The sequence below is a fragment of the Porites lutea genome, chromosome 4 (assembly GCF_958299795.1).
Source record: "Porites lutea chromosome 4, jaPorLute2.1, whole genome shotgun sequence".
Taxonomy (NCBI): Eukaryota; Metazoa; Cnidaria; class Anthozoa; order Scleractinia; family Poritidae; genus Porites; species Porites lutea.
Genome location: NC_133204.1, coordinates 12919031 through 12935812, shown reverse-complemented (window position 1 = coordinate 12935812; position 16782 = coordinate 12919031). Strand labels below are relative to the sequence as shown.

Genomic DNA, 16782 nt, shown 5'->3' with positions numbered 1-16782 from the left:
TATACCACTCGTAAAATTCATAAAAACTACATCCGAGACCCGAGTGGTTTATTTTCCATAATCTCACACGTGAGTTTATCGAATATGTAATTTCGGTAGTTTCCCTCTATTATTTTATCGATGTCTTTTTGTCTATATAATAAAAAGAACATTACACGGCGGCTTGAAGATATGAATTTTATTTTCTCGTGGCAAAAACAATATTTTACGAACGAGCGCAGCGAGTGAGTAAAATATTGTTTTGCCACTCGAAAAAAATTCATATCTTCGCGCCACCGTGTAATATCCTCTATTTAATGTAGATTTAACTGGTATACTTTTTTAAGCAAACCCGAGATTTAAACACAAACAGACTGACTGCCAGAACGAACGACACCAATTTCAGTGGAGTTTATGCCCTTCGCAATGAACTGCAATTTGACCTGCGAAATCTGTGAGGACTGTCTGAAAAAGTTTCGAAGTCCGTCACAAAATATTTTTAGTCCTTTACAATACCAGTAACGCAGGATTGTAATTACTGAAGGTGAACTACTCAGGAGAAAAATAGGAAAATACAACAGAGAAAGAAATGAAACATTTGACATTAGTTTGTTACAAACCTTGCCGTTATGGAGAGGATTTAGAGGTAAACTCAGACGTTATTCTTAAAAATAGAGTTTCTTTCAAACCCCATAATATATAGATAATATATGCTCGTAGTCTAATCCTAAAAGTATTGTTATGAGACTTTTGTGAACTGAATGCTATCTAGTAATAAAACTGTTATTAACTCTTACAACAACTCTTATTGCATCTTTATTGAGAACACTGACCCTCTTTTTCTGCAGACAAAATCAAACTAATTGATTGCTTTAAACTCCACAACAAACGTAAAACACAAACGGTGAGTTCTTCACTTATTCCATTAGAATAGACATATATCAAACTAATTTTTTCTCCAAGATCTTAGAATGCACTACTTCAACACTTCCCACCCAGTATTAGCCTGAATTTCATCCGATTACTTCCAGTCATTATTACTCCCTCAGTAACGTCGTTGCTGAGTGGAGAAAGCGACTCAATGCAATCGCATGAATTTCAGGTTAACCTGGTATTTTAAAAGATAAAAAAAACTGACATGGTACACATAAATCATAATCACGTTTTCGCTGGTTCTTTGTAAAAAACAACTTAAAATTTACAGCCAATAATAACTCACTAACAAAGTCTCATACAACGGTTTTCAGACTTGGCCAGAACAAAAGGCAGTGACCAGAAACTCATAATTCCCCCATGTTTCCTCTATTCTTGAGTAAAGATGGCTAAACAAAGGCTGTCTTCCATGCACTGCTAGTTGTCACTTAATCACCATTTTTACCGCTATTTCTTGTTGCATTAATTGGTTGGGAAACTCTTTAAGCCTGAACTCTTCATAAGTACCTAAAACACTTCAAGAAGCACATTAATCCAAGTCTCCAATAATGCAGCCATTTTAAGGATCATCACGCAATACTCCGCTCTGCAGTCTTTTTCTTGCGTCGTCATGCAACACTCCCCTTTCCGTATTTCAGAGAGAAGTGCTGCGTGATGACTCGCATAATGGCTGCGTAAGAGACTTTGTTCACGGCAACCCCGCCCTCCACTCTGTACAGACACATCACACAACCCTCTCCACACCGAGTCTATGAACTGTTCATTGTGTTCTTTGTACTCAACTCCACTGATCACAAGGCATCAATGAAGCTACAAGATCTTGTGCTGCATTATTTTCTACACTTTTTGTCATTCCATTAAAACACAGCTGGCGTGATGCATGGTTAACAGATTTTGAGCCTGATTCACATTCTTCTTGTTTCACTGGAGGTAAGCGACTTTCAAACCCTCTTAACCTTTCATGATCAATGCTTCTCCAAATCAAACTATACCCAAGGAAAGCTGGATCCCTCTTTTGTGTGTCAAGGGGGAAAACCACATTTTTGATCCCTGCTTTTATAATCAGCGGAACGCATTCATTACAAGGTGTTTTGCTCACAAACATAGTGCAGGAAATATCGCTAATGTTCCGAGTGTTCCTTCCAAGAATTGCGGCCTGTTCAGCATGGATAGAGAAGGGGTACTTTTTCGAGGGTAAGGGTCCATCACAATGGGAAGCTCTGGGAAAATCTCCATAACCTGCTTTCGGAGGATAACCGTTCCAACATGCTGATACAATCTGGTTTCTTTGCAGTATCACAGCCCCTACTCCCCTTTTGGGATCGTTTGAGCATTGTGCCAAAATATTGGCCATTCTTGACATATGTCGAGCCAGTTCCTGCCAGCGTGGGTTAGAACTAAGAGGAAGGATGATATTATGTTCATCGTCAGGCAGAAGGTTATTCATGCTTCCACAATTCGTTTCAATTTTGGTTGAATTTTTGGAATTACACTCATAAAAGGTGACAGATTCAGGAAGGTCCCCAAACGTTACCCTTGAGATCCATTCAAGCATAACCTCAATGGAGTGATCTACTTGTTTCTTGCATTCATTGTACTCAGGCCATTTCAGCTGTTTTGCAACTCTACTTTTCCACTGTTCACCCCAGTAACGACCCAGTAAAGATAACATAAAAGTTATATGACAATGCTTACTCGCGGAATAGGGCGAGTACCTCAATTCACTTTCTGCTAAAACTATTTTCTGTATATTGGGCACATAAATAGACTGACCAATCTCACTCATCCTGTAGAGTTTTTCAACTTTATCAAGATCATCATCATTGGGATATTCTGGCTCAAATGGTAGATAACATACTCTGGAAATCCCTGCTTGGATCATGAGTTTGGTGCAAACAGAGCAAGGTTTACGCGAGGCGTAAATAACGCAATTTGCTGCGCGGTCACTGAAGTCAACTAATACACTTGTCACGCCGTGCACATTGTCACGCGAGCAATCGATCGCCACGATATTCTCTGACGAAATGTCCACCATTACAACGCCAATTTTGTTCACTGTGGGGCTGTTGCAGTTCACTGACTTAGCCTGTTCATCTGTGGGTTTTCTGTTAATAAACCTATTGACTGATGTTTCACAATGTTTGAGACTTTCCTTCTTTGAATCCGTGACATTGTTAATCGCGTTCGTTGTCCCATTGACCAAGTTATTCAAGACCAAATTTGTCTCGTCACGGACCAAAATATCAGAATTTCGCGAAATTATCTTGTCTGTGGTGACGCAGTTATTTGTCTTCGCCCTCTTTTTAAGAGGACCGTCCTCTTCGGGGGCATCAGACCACGTGCCTTCGTTGTTTATCGAATTAATGTTAAGATCATCGCAGTTATCATTTAGTTCAAGATCAAAACCACACATCACCGTCGTCGCTAGGGGACACTCTTCCATCCACAGTGCCAAGCAAGAATACAGATCCGTTTTGTCTATCGTGTTTACAAACTTAGCAAAGTCATACTGCCCTTGGCTCATTTTGAAGCAACGTTTATGGTAATCCGCTATTAGTCAAGTGTAGATTACAGACAGAATTATATGCTTGGATCCCACCGGCAAGATGTTTACATTTTACCTCGTGATTTTCAGTTTTCAAATCCAGGCCGCTTGTAGATGCTTGCTTCACATCATGTTCTGATGTGTACAGACCTATATCAGCGGAGGCCTCTACGCGTCGCAAGATCTCGTTTTGATGCCCGTAAACACGTTTACGGTATATTGAAAATTAATTGTTTTCTTCTTCTGATGGATAGACACGTCACCTGTCTGTGACGTCACGATTCGATGTCACCTGTACTTTGACCTGCCCATAAAATTCAAGTGAGCAGCTGGTTTGTTTGTTCGTTTGTCTGCTACTGTTGTTTTTGTTTTTTTATGTCTTTGAGAGGGAAAGAGAAAATGTTAGGCTGGCACGGGAATTGGGTCATTTTCTTCTGCTTTCTACCAGACTGGGTCGTCACGCAACACTTCTTCCCAACTAATGCGTGACAGCTTACAACTATCCTGAGTGTCAGGCGTTTCTTGGGGGAAATCTCCTCTCCTAGCCCCTTAAGAAGGGGCAAATTTCGTCGTGGATTGTTTACGTCCCCCATTTTCACGCCGTAGTCGTGCAGAAACGGCAAAGAAATGTACAAAAAAGCATGATGCACGTGCAAAGTTGTTGTTTTGCTAATCTGAGTAAACCTGTTGCTTTTTTTGCCGTTCTCGTTGCCGTCTCCGTCGTCGTTGCTCAAGGCCCCTGATGTTACACATCGCGATTCGCAACGACATGTTTCGCGCAACACAGAGTTGCAATGTTGCAACTATGTTGTAGCAATGCGAAACAATGTTGCAGCAATGTTGAAAGCCCTGGGGACGAGGTTGAAAAAAAATAATAAAAACAACAATTGTTCCAATAGCTCGGCAGTAGAATTTCAATTAATTCTTTGAATCATTCTTAATCTTGATTTTGCTCTTGCGAAATATATAATGGTGTACAAAACGACACTAAGAAACGATCAGTTATTTTTTCCTTATGTTGTTACAGTAGTCATGTTAAAGTGTGGGTGTTCACACCGGTGACAACGATCGACGCATTCACCCCTCATGTGTCGTCAGCACGTTGCCAGTGTAACTCGGCAGTTTTCAGATATCGTGTTTTGTCATTCTTTCATGAATCACTTGTCATTTTGGTACTTTGTGAGAGCCTCACTTGAGTTAAGTGTTTGTGTCATGATAAGTTTTTTCTATTTTTTTTCTCCCTTCAGTTGTTATAAAAGGGCAGGTTAATAGGCCACATTTCTTTTCGAGTGTTATTCAGCTAACTTGCTCCGAAATGTTTACTAAAGTTACCCACCACAAAACAAACTTGCCATTTTTCTACCCATTCTAATATAACCAGTCAATGTTGACTATATTTTGGGCTTATACAAATTTCGGACTTTCTTCAAGAAAGGAAAAATATTTTCTCGGGTCTGTCCTCATAAACGGCCAAAATTTCCAAAATGAAGTATCTTAGGAAAGGGCTATTCTGCGGGTAAACCGTGGAAAAGGAAGGGAAGGGGGTGACGTGAAATTTTGGTTCGGGAGAATTGTCAGTCCAACCCTCATATCTTGAATGATTTATAGTTCAGTATTTGTCTCCTTACAGGGTATGGTTTCAGAAAAACCAGTATTCATTGTAGGCATCAATAAGAAACATTTTCAATTTTATAATGTTGTCATTTCTGTTAAGCGCTCGTTTTTTTTTGGTTCGTGTGCATGAAACAAAACGATTGCAAGCCTGTGACTAATTGTCTAGCAACAACACAGTAAATCACGTCTAGTAAATCACGCAAAATCACGATCAGTAAATCACGCCCACCGACAGGCAGACATACAGAGGCTTATTTGTTTACTAATGATAACCTCATTTGGTTCATTATCTTTTGTGAGGGCTTTGGGTCAGATTATTTTCCAAAAAAACTTATGAAAAAGACAATTAAAGATAAGATCGGCGATGAATCACTACACTCGTAATGGTCAAGGAATAAAAGAGTTGACCTGTGAACTCTATTACTTATACTTTGATAAGAAAATATTAGTCTAATATATAGTCGTGAACTCTCTACAATGGGTACTTGATGCAGTGGCCTATTTGCGAGGCAGTTTTTTATTACGAAAAATTAATACCTCGACCTGTTTAGCACTAAATCACTGCTTTCAAATCATTCTCACCGACGTAGAGTTTAAACGATGATATTTTTAATGAGCTATAAGCTGCAAAATTTGAGAATTAGTTTTCCAGTTTATCTAATGTTCGATTTTGCTACAACCCAGCATTTTTTATTGTGAGACGACGATCGATTATTTTATCACGTTTAATCTGTGGGTAAAATCCTATAGTGTTACCATTGGAGAGATCCTTTGCAAGTTTTAGCTTTTCACGATTGTTCTAATTAGTTTTGGATTTTATAAGAAAATACATTTTTATAAGGGCTTTTCTTTGCCTGCCATGTCGAGTAAAAGATATAGTAAAATTACAAAAACCTTTTGTTTCTCAATATCTCTATGAACATCATGCCCTGCCTATTGTTCTTAGGCTCCAGCTAAGCTGGAGTAGGTGTTTATGGCTAGTTTTAGTTTTACCGAAGTATTCAGGACATGTTGTGAAGTTTTGTTTCCTTACCCGACTTGTGGTACATTCTTGAAAGACTCTCACGTTACCACAGACTCCTTTTGAAAGTCATAATACACCGCCGTAGCCAGTATGAGGCGAACCGAGGCACTCGCCCCGGTAAAATTTTACCAAATACTGTCGATTTTTATTTTTTTTATCAGACTGATAATATTAGAAGATTTCATACGGCTGATTTCGTACAACGGACCGTGTGTTCGCCTCGGTTGTAGTTTCTTCCTGGCTACGGCCCTGTAATAGCTTTTAATTCTTTATTATGTGGCTTCTCACTAACAAATTAACGTTTTTAACGCGAAATCTACTGTTCATTGCGGTCGGGGAAAGTTCTCAATTTAATACTCTATCTCGCTCAGTACTTGATTAATTTCAGTCCCAAAGCCACTTTACTAGCCAGTACAAATAGTTCATTTGAATCTTAAATTGAACCTTCTGTCAAGCAACTACATATATCAGGCGTAATATGTGTATATTTATGCTTTAATACAAAATCCTCGGATAATCTGTATATACAATTTGTTATTTACAATTCTCATTGAAATCTTTTTTGCATACCCCCTTTTTTTCAGCAATATTTTTATGTACAGTGCTCAATCCAATTTCTGTCTTAGAGTTATTGACTCACACCGGAATGATTATTCACTTTTTGAGCTAGGATCCCGAATCAGACTGACTTTTCAGATAAACATATGTTCATTAGTCTTATATGCGAAATACGCCACTAGAATCTTGTTTACAACATTAAAAGGCAAGGCCCGTTCGCCTTACCAAAATCATATTCGCAATCAAATAAGGGGTTGGTTCTAGTCTTGCTGGATGGGTGATTATCTGTTCATTAGTTTCAAATTGGTCATACGTACTCAAGCAATTTCTCTCGCTCTATGAACTTTACGCATTTTGACCGTAACTCGGTAGGCAGGATCATTCAGGATCTCGATTTTCTGGAATATTTTGGCCTGTTTCGACTCAGTTCTTCCTGCCCTCTCTCTTTTAAGATCTTAACTTGAGCTGGGACGATCCATCTTCTGTTTTCTCCATTTAATTCTTCTATTTTGGAACCAGACCTTAACCTGTGTTTCGGTGAGATTGAGTGAGGCAGCTAGATAATGTCTCTCTGCTCCAACCATATACTGTTGTCGGTCAAATTCTTTCTCGAGCCGCTCTAGTTGCTCCGGAGTGAAAATTGTGCGAATTCTCTTCGGTTTTCCTTGCTTAAAGTTCCAAGCCTTGTTTTCTTCGTGGTGAACAACTGAAAGGATTGATTCTCCATCTAGAACAACGAATCAAGCTAAATGTTACTAAAAAACGACAATACTTCCGCAGGGTTCTGGCCCCTGACTTTTCGTTTATTTCTAAACTCCCGAAACTGCGCGTTAATTATCGCATCTTCAAAACTATATTTTAGTCTTTCAGTTTTTATAATAAAGACATCAATAAAAGGGTTGTCTTGGTATGAAAAATTGAAAAACTAAATTAGCCGAGCTTTGCCTGATGAGGGCTTTATGTTATTGAATGAGACTCAATTTGTATAAAGCAATTAAGGGCACATTCGCACGGGAAAATGGGCCTTTAAGGTGATTACTCCGATTTTAACAAAGCATTTTCTTTTCAATTGAGCTTTTCAGTGATTTTCTTAATTCACGATAATAGATACACGGTGCTGTAAAGGCCTGATTTTTTTCATCTGCAGGAGAAGTAAATTAATCCCTGAAACTTTCCAAGCAAAGGCTGTCAAAAATACAAGAAAAACCAAAGTCGTTCAGTCTTCAAGTTGTGCGATTTGACATGAGCCTCAGAGACCGGTTGTAATATCACAGAATGATTTGCCAATTATATCTAAAACTCGTAAAAATGCATTTAATGATACTTCATCATAATTTACAGAAGGCAGAAAAATTTAAGTTTGAAAATCATGACATTTTTGAAAATGCAGTTGATAAAAAAGATGAAGTCATGACATTACGGGAAAATATGGAAAATTAGCCTCCCTGAAGACATAAAATATCAGTGCAATCTTCGGATAAAACTGCATGGGTGGGAACGAAAAATCTAGATATTTAAAGTGCGATTATTTTTAAATTGTTATACACTGAAAAAGGTGATGCCATTGATTTGTACTGGACGTACGTAGTTTACTGATTTCTGGAATTGATGTGTGATAAATATCTTATCTCATTATATTACCTTTTTGTACGGATCCACAGCTAGTTCTCGCAAAAGCACTGGCTGCCAGAGGTCGGTGATATGGGTGAAATCTTTCTAATGAAACATGCGAGCTGTAGGGCAAAAACTGCGTAGCTGTACTTAGGCCACTGTCGGGGCAAGATTTCGGTTCGTTCGTGTCTTCAGTTCTCGTCTTACTTGTTTGTGAGTCATCAGAACGGGCCAGAATGGACGAGATTGTAAATGAGGATACTCCTGGCTGACTTGGGCTTGAAGGTGACCTGTTAACTGATTGCAGACTTGACGCCAATGCCGTGTTTCTCAAGGTTAGACAATATGGCGATGAACAGGTGAAATATGGGCACACATACGGACTGGTAAATGCTTGCATGATTCGACGTGGAAACCGTTCTAAATCTCTTTCGATTCCGCCACGAAATTCTTCAATTTTTTGACATATAAATATCTCAAGGCATGGAGTGATTGTTACTGCACCGTGTGCTGCAGGTGAATGATTTCGAGTGTGCGTTTGCTCATTAAATATCAGCCTTTATGCCCACAACCAACGAAATTGGCAACTATTGGTTGCTAATTTTCTAATCGTTGTTGCTAAACGATGGACGGTACTCTAAAGTATGCTGTTTTCTCATTAGTCCATTGGTAATATTGATTAGAGGGAGCCACACAATACATAATCGAAAGGACCGACTTATTAGTATCTTCACAGTAAACAAACAAATTGTTCGCGTATCTCTTTAACTCAAACACGAACCTATAATTTTGCGCGACAAGCGAGTTTGTCTTAATGAGTTAAATTGGCCACATTACACCGAGATTTAAATTGGTCATATAACACAGAGATAGGAAACAAATAAAGCCTGCAAATTTAATATAAGTTTTTCAAGAAGGAAAAATTAACAAAGATATTCATCTCTGGGTAAAAATCCATCTAAGTAAGACCTGACAATTGTAAGGCATTTTTTTTTGTGGTGAATTCATCCTTAATAATGGACGGAAAGTGGTCGAAATTCGCACTGTTGTCGGTTCAAAAGCCGTCTTTGCCAGCGAAATGTACTGTTGCATTTCACCATGTGGTATCGAAAGAGCAAAATTGGCATTGTTCTCGAGCCTATTGTACCACCAGAGTTAATTAATACTTTTGTAGCGGGCAATAATACATCATATTCGCTTCCTTTACCAATGGAGAGAAACACGCCAAGAGATTTTATTTGATATTCATTTCTATTCGAGAGCAACACCTGTTTAGCAAATTTACATTCATTAAGTTGGTCGCATTCGATACAACAAGCAATTTGCTGGCAGGGATGCTTTTTAATTCGTCAATTATCTTATCACGTTTAATGAGTAAAAGATATTTCCGAGTTTATTCCCTTTAAAATTAACTCGACAAGTGAAATTATCGTGGATTGCTGAGGGTTTCAAAGACAATTAATTCTCTGAAAAACAATTAAAAGCAAGGAGGAGATTGAAATTGCGGGGTAGTTCCATCTAATCTCCCATACTTTATCAGTAAGATGTCTGGTTTAGTCCTAAGTGTCTTCGGAGATAATCTATAAAGAAATTTTTACGAAGTGAATTCCTCTGCCTTGCTAGCAATAAACACTTTTCACGAAAAGTAGCTTTTGAAGGTCAGTTTTCGCTGATTCAATTTAATCTCGCCTTTTGTGTGTATTTAGAATCAATTAAGTCAGTTTAATGAGTTTCCTCTTAACTTAATATCAGTAATTTTCCATCCATTTCGTCATTTTAGTGTATCAAACAAGGAATTTTCCTTCAAACAAATAATGAACCATGGTTTATCTCTCAAAATCAATGCGAGGCAATCTCTACCGCGTTGCTAACTCGGTTTTATTAGACTAATAAGTTTATCGGTAATGGATTACCGGAGATTTCCAAGATGTACAAACAAATTTCGGAGCAATAATTTTTCCTCTTATTTTATAGAAGTATACGATATCATGTCGATTTAGCGCTGAAAACAAGCGATCATTTTAACAAATTTTCTTTGACGTCCACACGGAAGGCAACACTAAAAAAACCTTCTACGTATAAGCGCTGGAAAACATCATTTTTGTCTATCCAAAAAGGCATTATTAAATTTTTCTTTCGATAGCAAAAACACATTTCGGGTATAGAAACAACTGATCACTGATCAACAGTCTTTTTCAAAGACGTTTTTATTTAAATTTTATTATTATTTTTTTTGTCTTATAACTCTGTAGTATCAAAGTCTTAGTTGCGCTACTATTGTGCACTATAATTTGATTAATGGGGATGAAAACTTGCTTAATACGATCTAAGACCAAACATTTTCCACGAGGGTGTGTGTTGATGACCGAGAGAAAGGAAAAAGTCTGGGGTTAATTCGAACTGAGACACAAAATCCGCAACTGGAGATAATGAACGCGAAACTTTTTGACATTTAGATCGTCGACTTATTTAACCAAACAAAGATAAGAATTAAAACGCTGCCAGACAAGATTTGAAGGTATTGGAGGGAAAACTTTGTTCACGACTGTGATAAAAGGCTTATTTACTAGCCACTAGGACAAAAACTTCTTTCAATTTCGCTTTTTTAGTTTACAGGTAACGATTTCAAACAAACTGACAATTGATCTTCGTTTGACACAGATTTGTGATATAGCAAAGCATCTGGATATCTTATGTCATAGTACTCATCGGGGCTTTCAGTTTTTATCTAAGATCTTTTAATTCAATTTAGTCAGTTTTCAAGATCAATGGGGTATCATCGCATAAAGATGACAGGCCAATTATTACTTTAATGCTACGAATACTGAAACAATTAAGCGGAGTTTTGAAATCTTGTTTTGAAAGGCTATCTCTGTTTAGTTTAATGGATCTAATTTTCCTTGTTATTGCTTTCTAATTCAATAAGCTGAACATGTCAAAAAGACCTTGTTTAAATTTTAAAGATCTTGGACACATCTGAATTTTTCTTTCACTTTTGGCTCTCGCACCTGAATTGGCGCCCGAAAAGTTACTTTTTCAAAGCCTTGTATTAATTAAGTGCTATCCTTTGAAAAGTTTCTTGTTTGTGATCATTCTTGTTTTCACTGTTGAGCGAAAAATGATTAAGTTATATCCTTGGCGAGGTTCTATTATTTGCTGTTTAAATAGTCTTTTGTGTGACAAATAATATGAAGGGTTAAAGATCTGATTCGAAAATAAAGACCCAGGAGGCAGATGTCCGTTCGAAGAGAATTCAGATTCGTGATGTATATTGAAAAGACCGGAACCTCGAGCAAGACATCCGTCGTTAAATATCCGCAGCATCACAAAAAAAATCGCTCAGAACAAGTTTTTTTATTCTGTCCTTTACTGGTTTACAAAGGATTCACGAACAAAAAATCAAACTGAAACAAAAACTGTCTGAGGTTTCATTTTGAATTTGAAAACCCAGCAGGTGATTGCAATCGCGCCCTCCTCTTTTAATGTCGGCTGTTAACCTAATTTAGCCCTAGAATAAGGACAGTTAATTGTGCTAGAATATCATACTTCATAACAAGAAAATTCACTAATGGGGAATGATTTGATTGTGAGGACGGACAATATCAGAGATACAGCAACCTTTAATTTCATTCCCGCTCCCTGACTATTTCGATTGATCCGTTGCTGCAAGAATTGTGATATTCGAACGCAAAAATTTGATTTAAAACTAAAACAGTGCTTTCGTCATTCTCCATCATTTTCTCGCGTCTGATAATTTTCTCCGAGTCGATTTCATCAATCATTGGTACCTGTCAAAACTATAATGGCAAGATGATGTTCTTTACAGCTTTCCTCTTAAGCCTTAAACTAAGACGAAAAAATAGACTCTCTTTTGCTGTGTGATAAATTTATTTAGATCGGCACGTCAACTAGAGAGCAAATGAAGACTTTCCTAAGGAACATTGCAGTAAGTTACACTACTATTAAAAGTTTATCGTTCCATGAGGACGACTATTTAATTTTTTATAGGCCAATTATTGCGTCAGTGTCTCGTACGAGGCCGAAAATATAACACATACATTCCTGGCCGCTTTCCTCAACAGATTCACACTGAATGTGAAAAAATATATATATTATTATTATATTAAAAATTAAAACAGAGGAACTCTAGCACAGAGGGCTTCAAGAAAACGGTTTTGTCTTCATTTATAATAAACTTATATTGATTCTAAGAATAACTAAAATTCTATGAATTACTAATCTTATACTTATCTAATGTTTTGGCCAACATTAATAAAACAGTTTCCTTGTTGAATGATGTCGTTGTTACTGAATGCGTTTGCCTTCACTGCATCCTTTTTACTAATATGTTTCTTAATTATTGCTTTTCATCTGCATCGCTTTTATTTTTTTTCGCTCTAGAACTCAGTAAAATACTCAGATACAGACCAGAACAACTGCATCACCCAAATGTCCTGCAAAACCTTTTCAGATTCTCAGTATTCTCAATCCAGATTGCACTAAATTATTCATGATGACTTTTTCCTTCTTGGGGCAATGTGCATGATGGATACCGCAACTTTGAAGAAGAAAGTCAGAACACGTGAAACATCGTTTAGTGCATTCATTTCTATCTTTACGCGTTTCTCTTACATCCGGTGTCAAATGTAGTAACTCCAATAGCATGCAACAGAGGTTTCAGTGTCATTTATAATATTAGAGAACATTCAACTGAACTGGATCAACCGTCTTTAAGTCAATTAGCATTGACGGCTATAGGTATGACTGAGGCTTTCGTTTAGTTCACCTTTCGCAAAGTCTATCGCTGCTTCTCAACCCATAATTTACTGAAAGGCCATCTGGAAGCTCTCAGAACAGCTAACAGGAATCAAGCGGGGGGGGGGGGGAATTACAAACCCATGGACTCTAGGTAGGCCTGAGAGAAATTCGTACCAAGGAGAATGAATAACTATTAGGGACGGACCATTAGAAAAGTGATGGGGGGCGGGGGGGGGGGGGGGGGGGGGTTGGGGAAAAAAACAAAAAAAATTCATGCAAGGGAAAATGCCAAGAAAAAAAATTCATGCAAAGAAGAAGGTAAAGAAAAAAAATTCATCCAGAAGGAAGGTCCAATTGTGACTTTTTCAGAAAGTCTGAGTTTCAGAAATCAACAATATTACCAGGCACAATATGAATAAACAAAAATCACTTTCTTCTTATTGAAAGGAGACAATTAGAACCATGTTTTTGTTTAAATTGCAGCTAGTGTACCTACAACATACACTGTATACTGTATTATAATAAAAATAATAAAATAAAATTTGTAATAAATAAATATTAGAATTTTAAATGATATACTAGTGAGCAGCACACTTACACTTCCAGTGAACATTTTCACTTGGAAGAAGGAGAAACCATGCTCGCCCGGGGCAACGAAACTTTTCGTGCCCCGGGCGAGCATGGTTTCTCCTTCTTCCAAGTGAAAATGTTCACTGGAAGTGTAAGTGTGCTGCTCACTAGTATATCATTAAAAAAAATAAAAAAATAAAATTAAAAAATAAGGGGGCTGTTTTGGTGAATGGAGTATGGCATCATTATGATGGGCTTTGGGAGAGGAATTCCAGAGGGCAGGGACTGAAAAAATGCACAGGGAAGCCGTCCACTCCAAGTGGCTTCCTCCTCTCTCACTTTGTGTATATTTTCGAAAAGATTTTGCATTAAAGTGGCCTGTATTCTTTGATCTGTTGTGAGTGTAGAATAATTTATAAAGCACAAAAACATAGATAATGAATCAAGATTTCACTGTTCAAAAAAAAGCAATATTTGTCTGAGAAAAAAATTCGTGCGGAGGGGTTCACCTGAAAAAAAAATTCCTGCACAAGCAGTGAGCGAAAAAAGAAATTTGTCCAAGCTGAAAATTCCCCACCCCCTATCACATTTCTAATGGTCCTTCCCTTAGAGGCTTCGAAAAGCTTTCATTGGCAGCATTTTTAGATTAATGTCCTGGCCGTGTTCTGAAGGGCTTATTAATAGTTGGTGTTGTAGCATCTAAAGAAATTTATCTGTCCAGGAGATAAGATTAATTCACCCTGGTTTCATAGCATAAAAACAAGAGAACTACTTCAATAAAAGACAGCAAAACAGACGATTTTTTTCTCAAAATCGGTTTTTCACGGCGCGAGATTTTCGCGCGAGGCGTGCGAGCCTCTTGGAAAATAAAGTCGAGTCATATAAACAGAAGAAATAGGAGTTGCATTGTTCAAACCCTTGAGACAGAAACCTAGACTCGTCCAATTCATCACTATAACTGAACAACTGCCTTTTTAGAAGTAGCAGTCAGTCACTGGAGAAAAGAATAGCTTTACATCATGACACAAAACATCTGAAAGAGAGTTGAAGTATTGAATATTCATCAGCAATCAGCCTGTACTTTCTGAAGCTTCTCAAACATGCGTGAACCATTTGAATTATATTTGAATTATAACCATTAGTTATTAAACCCCGGAGTACCGAAAGCATGGTGCACCCGCCTTAATTGTGACCAATTGACATAAATACATAACGAAAGATTGTTGTATATGTTTGCGTCGTAATGCTGCTATTTTCAAATGCTGTTATGTCTATATAGTCACACTGCTAACATAATGACAAAGAAGACCTTCATATTGATGTATGGACTAGTGTGGATCCGGGTAAACTTAAGCAGGTTTCGAACGATAAAAAAACTGCATACCGGTTACCTAGCTCAATTGGATAAGCCCCGGTCTGTCGAGCGGTATATTTAGGCCGCTGATTCACGGTCCGGAAAGACCAACACTCGGGGTCTCTATACGCTGGTAGGTACTTCATGTATGGGGACATGTATTGTACCGCTTTTACCTACTTAACTTATACTTTCACTCTTTCTGCTTGGTTCCTTGTTGCCTCGAAGCTTTGTTCTCTGTTAACTTGTTGCTCTGTTTCCTTGTTTCCTAGTTACTATGTTTCCTTGTTACCTTGTTTCCTTGTTACCTTGTTACTCTGTTACCTTGTTACCTTGTTACCTTGTTACTCTGTTACTCTGTTACCTTGTTACCCTGTTACCTTGTTACCCTGTTACCTTGTTACTCTGTTACCTTGTTACCTTGTTACTCTGTTACCTTGTTACCTTGTTAACTTGTTACTCTGTTACCTTGTTACCCTGTTACCTTGTTACCCTGTTACCTTGTTACTCTGTTACCTTGTTACCTTGTTACCTACGCTACGTCCACAAATACCGCGGGCGCATCGAGACACCTAAGGCTGGGGATTGAGCTTAGATTCTCGCTTGATTAATTAGTTAATCAAACTTTTTTTTCTTATTGTCCTGATGTAAGGCTGCCAGAAGAATGGGGACGAGTCAAATTGCATTTGCCAATTGCAACTTTGCCTTCCCGGCGCAAATCCCTTTCAGCTTCGCCCAGGAACCTTACGATCTGAGAACAGAGACGCCAGCAGACTGACGTTACTGAAAAAATGACTTTTTCGTGTCCGTCATAGTAGCCTGCGAAAACAGCCATCTCTCCTCTCGAAACGTCCCTAGTAGTAGGAGCGAGGAGAGATGGCTGTTTTCGCCCGCCACCGTCAAAGTTTCGTAAAGTTCCTACGTGAGCTACGCGCAGCAAATCGGACGCCAGAAAATCACTAACCCGCAGTGATCCTGCTTGCCTCTTGGGTCTGTTATTAATGAAACAAACAAAAAATCAAAAGTAATTTAGGCAGTGGATCAAACCATCCTAAGCCATTTTGCCAAGACATTTATGTGTCGACCGCCGAAGGCGTCTAGCGGTAGCCTCAGCCACAAGTTGCTCCAAAATCTCTAAAACTTTACTCCACAATTCTTCAAACGTTGCCCTGAGTTGATTGAAACTTCTAAAAAGTTGCTCTTTAATACAGCCATTTTTGCCTTTTTTTACTAGAAAGGTGACGCTGATGAAGTACAAAAATGCATTTTCAAACTACCGACTCGACCAATATTTGGGTATAGATGGGCCACCTAGGGTTTGAAATCATGGCCATCTTTAGAACAACACCCTCAGTTTTAGTACCCTGTTTAGGGCAATTGAAGTTAGCAGTAAAAATACAGCTTGTAACAGTCGTAACAGGGCTCTCCTTGTAAGCCCAATAGCAGCGGTTTGTTAGGAGCTCCTGCTACTTACTATAAGTGTTAATTATATTACTGTAAATTAGTGACAACATGGGGCAAATAAACATTGATTCATGCAATCGAGAAAAATCAAGTTATAATCATTGCTTTTCTCATGTTTCTCGAGGGAACAAACAAATTACGCCTGGCGAATCAAATCAGTCTCGCAGGCCATACTCTGTTTAGAATTCGGATAAACTCGCACGAAATTATATACCCTGTTTAGGACAGACTCGTAAGAAATTTTGTGCCCTGTTTAGGACAGAGAGGTCAAAAACCATACCATCCCCGTAAAGGCCATCCCTGGGCCCAAGACCCCAACTTTTCAGAACGAGTGGAACCTGGGAACAACACAGATCGAAATGGCGGACAGTA

General features: G+C 38.2%; 2 protein-coding genes across 2 annotated transcripts; both read right to left on the bottom strand.

The window, feature by feature from the left end:
* Positions 1 to 1586: 1586 nt before the first annotated feature.
* LOC140934890 (cytidine and dCMP deaminase domain-containing protein 1-like) lies at positions 1587 to 3660 on the bottom strand. The gene has a single exon (XM_073384454.1). It carries the CDS (start codon positions 3434 to 3436, stop codon positions 1691 to 1693), a length of 1746 nt encoding a protein of 581 aa, XP_073240555.1. The 5' UTR covers positions 3437 to 3660; the 3' UTR covers positions 1587 to 1690.
* Positions 3661 to 6409: 2749 nt separating this feature from the next.
* LOC140934915 (homeobox protein notochord-like) lies at positions 6410 to 8819 on the bottom strand. Its single transcript, XM_073384473.1, has 2 exons — positions 8295 to 8819; positions 6410 to 7380 (listed from the first exon to the last, which is right to left on the bottom strand). The coding sequence occupies exons 1-2, from the start codon at positions 8662 to 8664 to the stop codon at positions 7109 to 7111; spliced, it is 642 nt and encodes a 213-aa protein (XP_073240574.1). The 5' UTR covers positions 8665 to 8819; the 3' UTR covers positions 6410 to 7108.
* Between the last annotated feature and the right edge of the window lie 7963 nt (positions 8820 to 16782).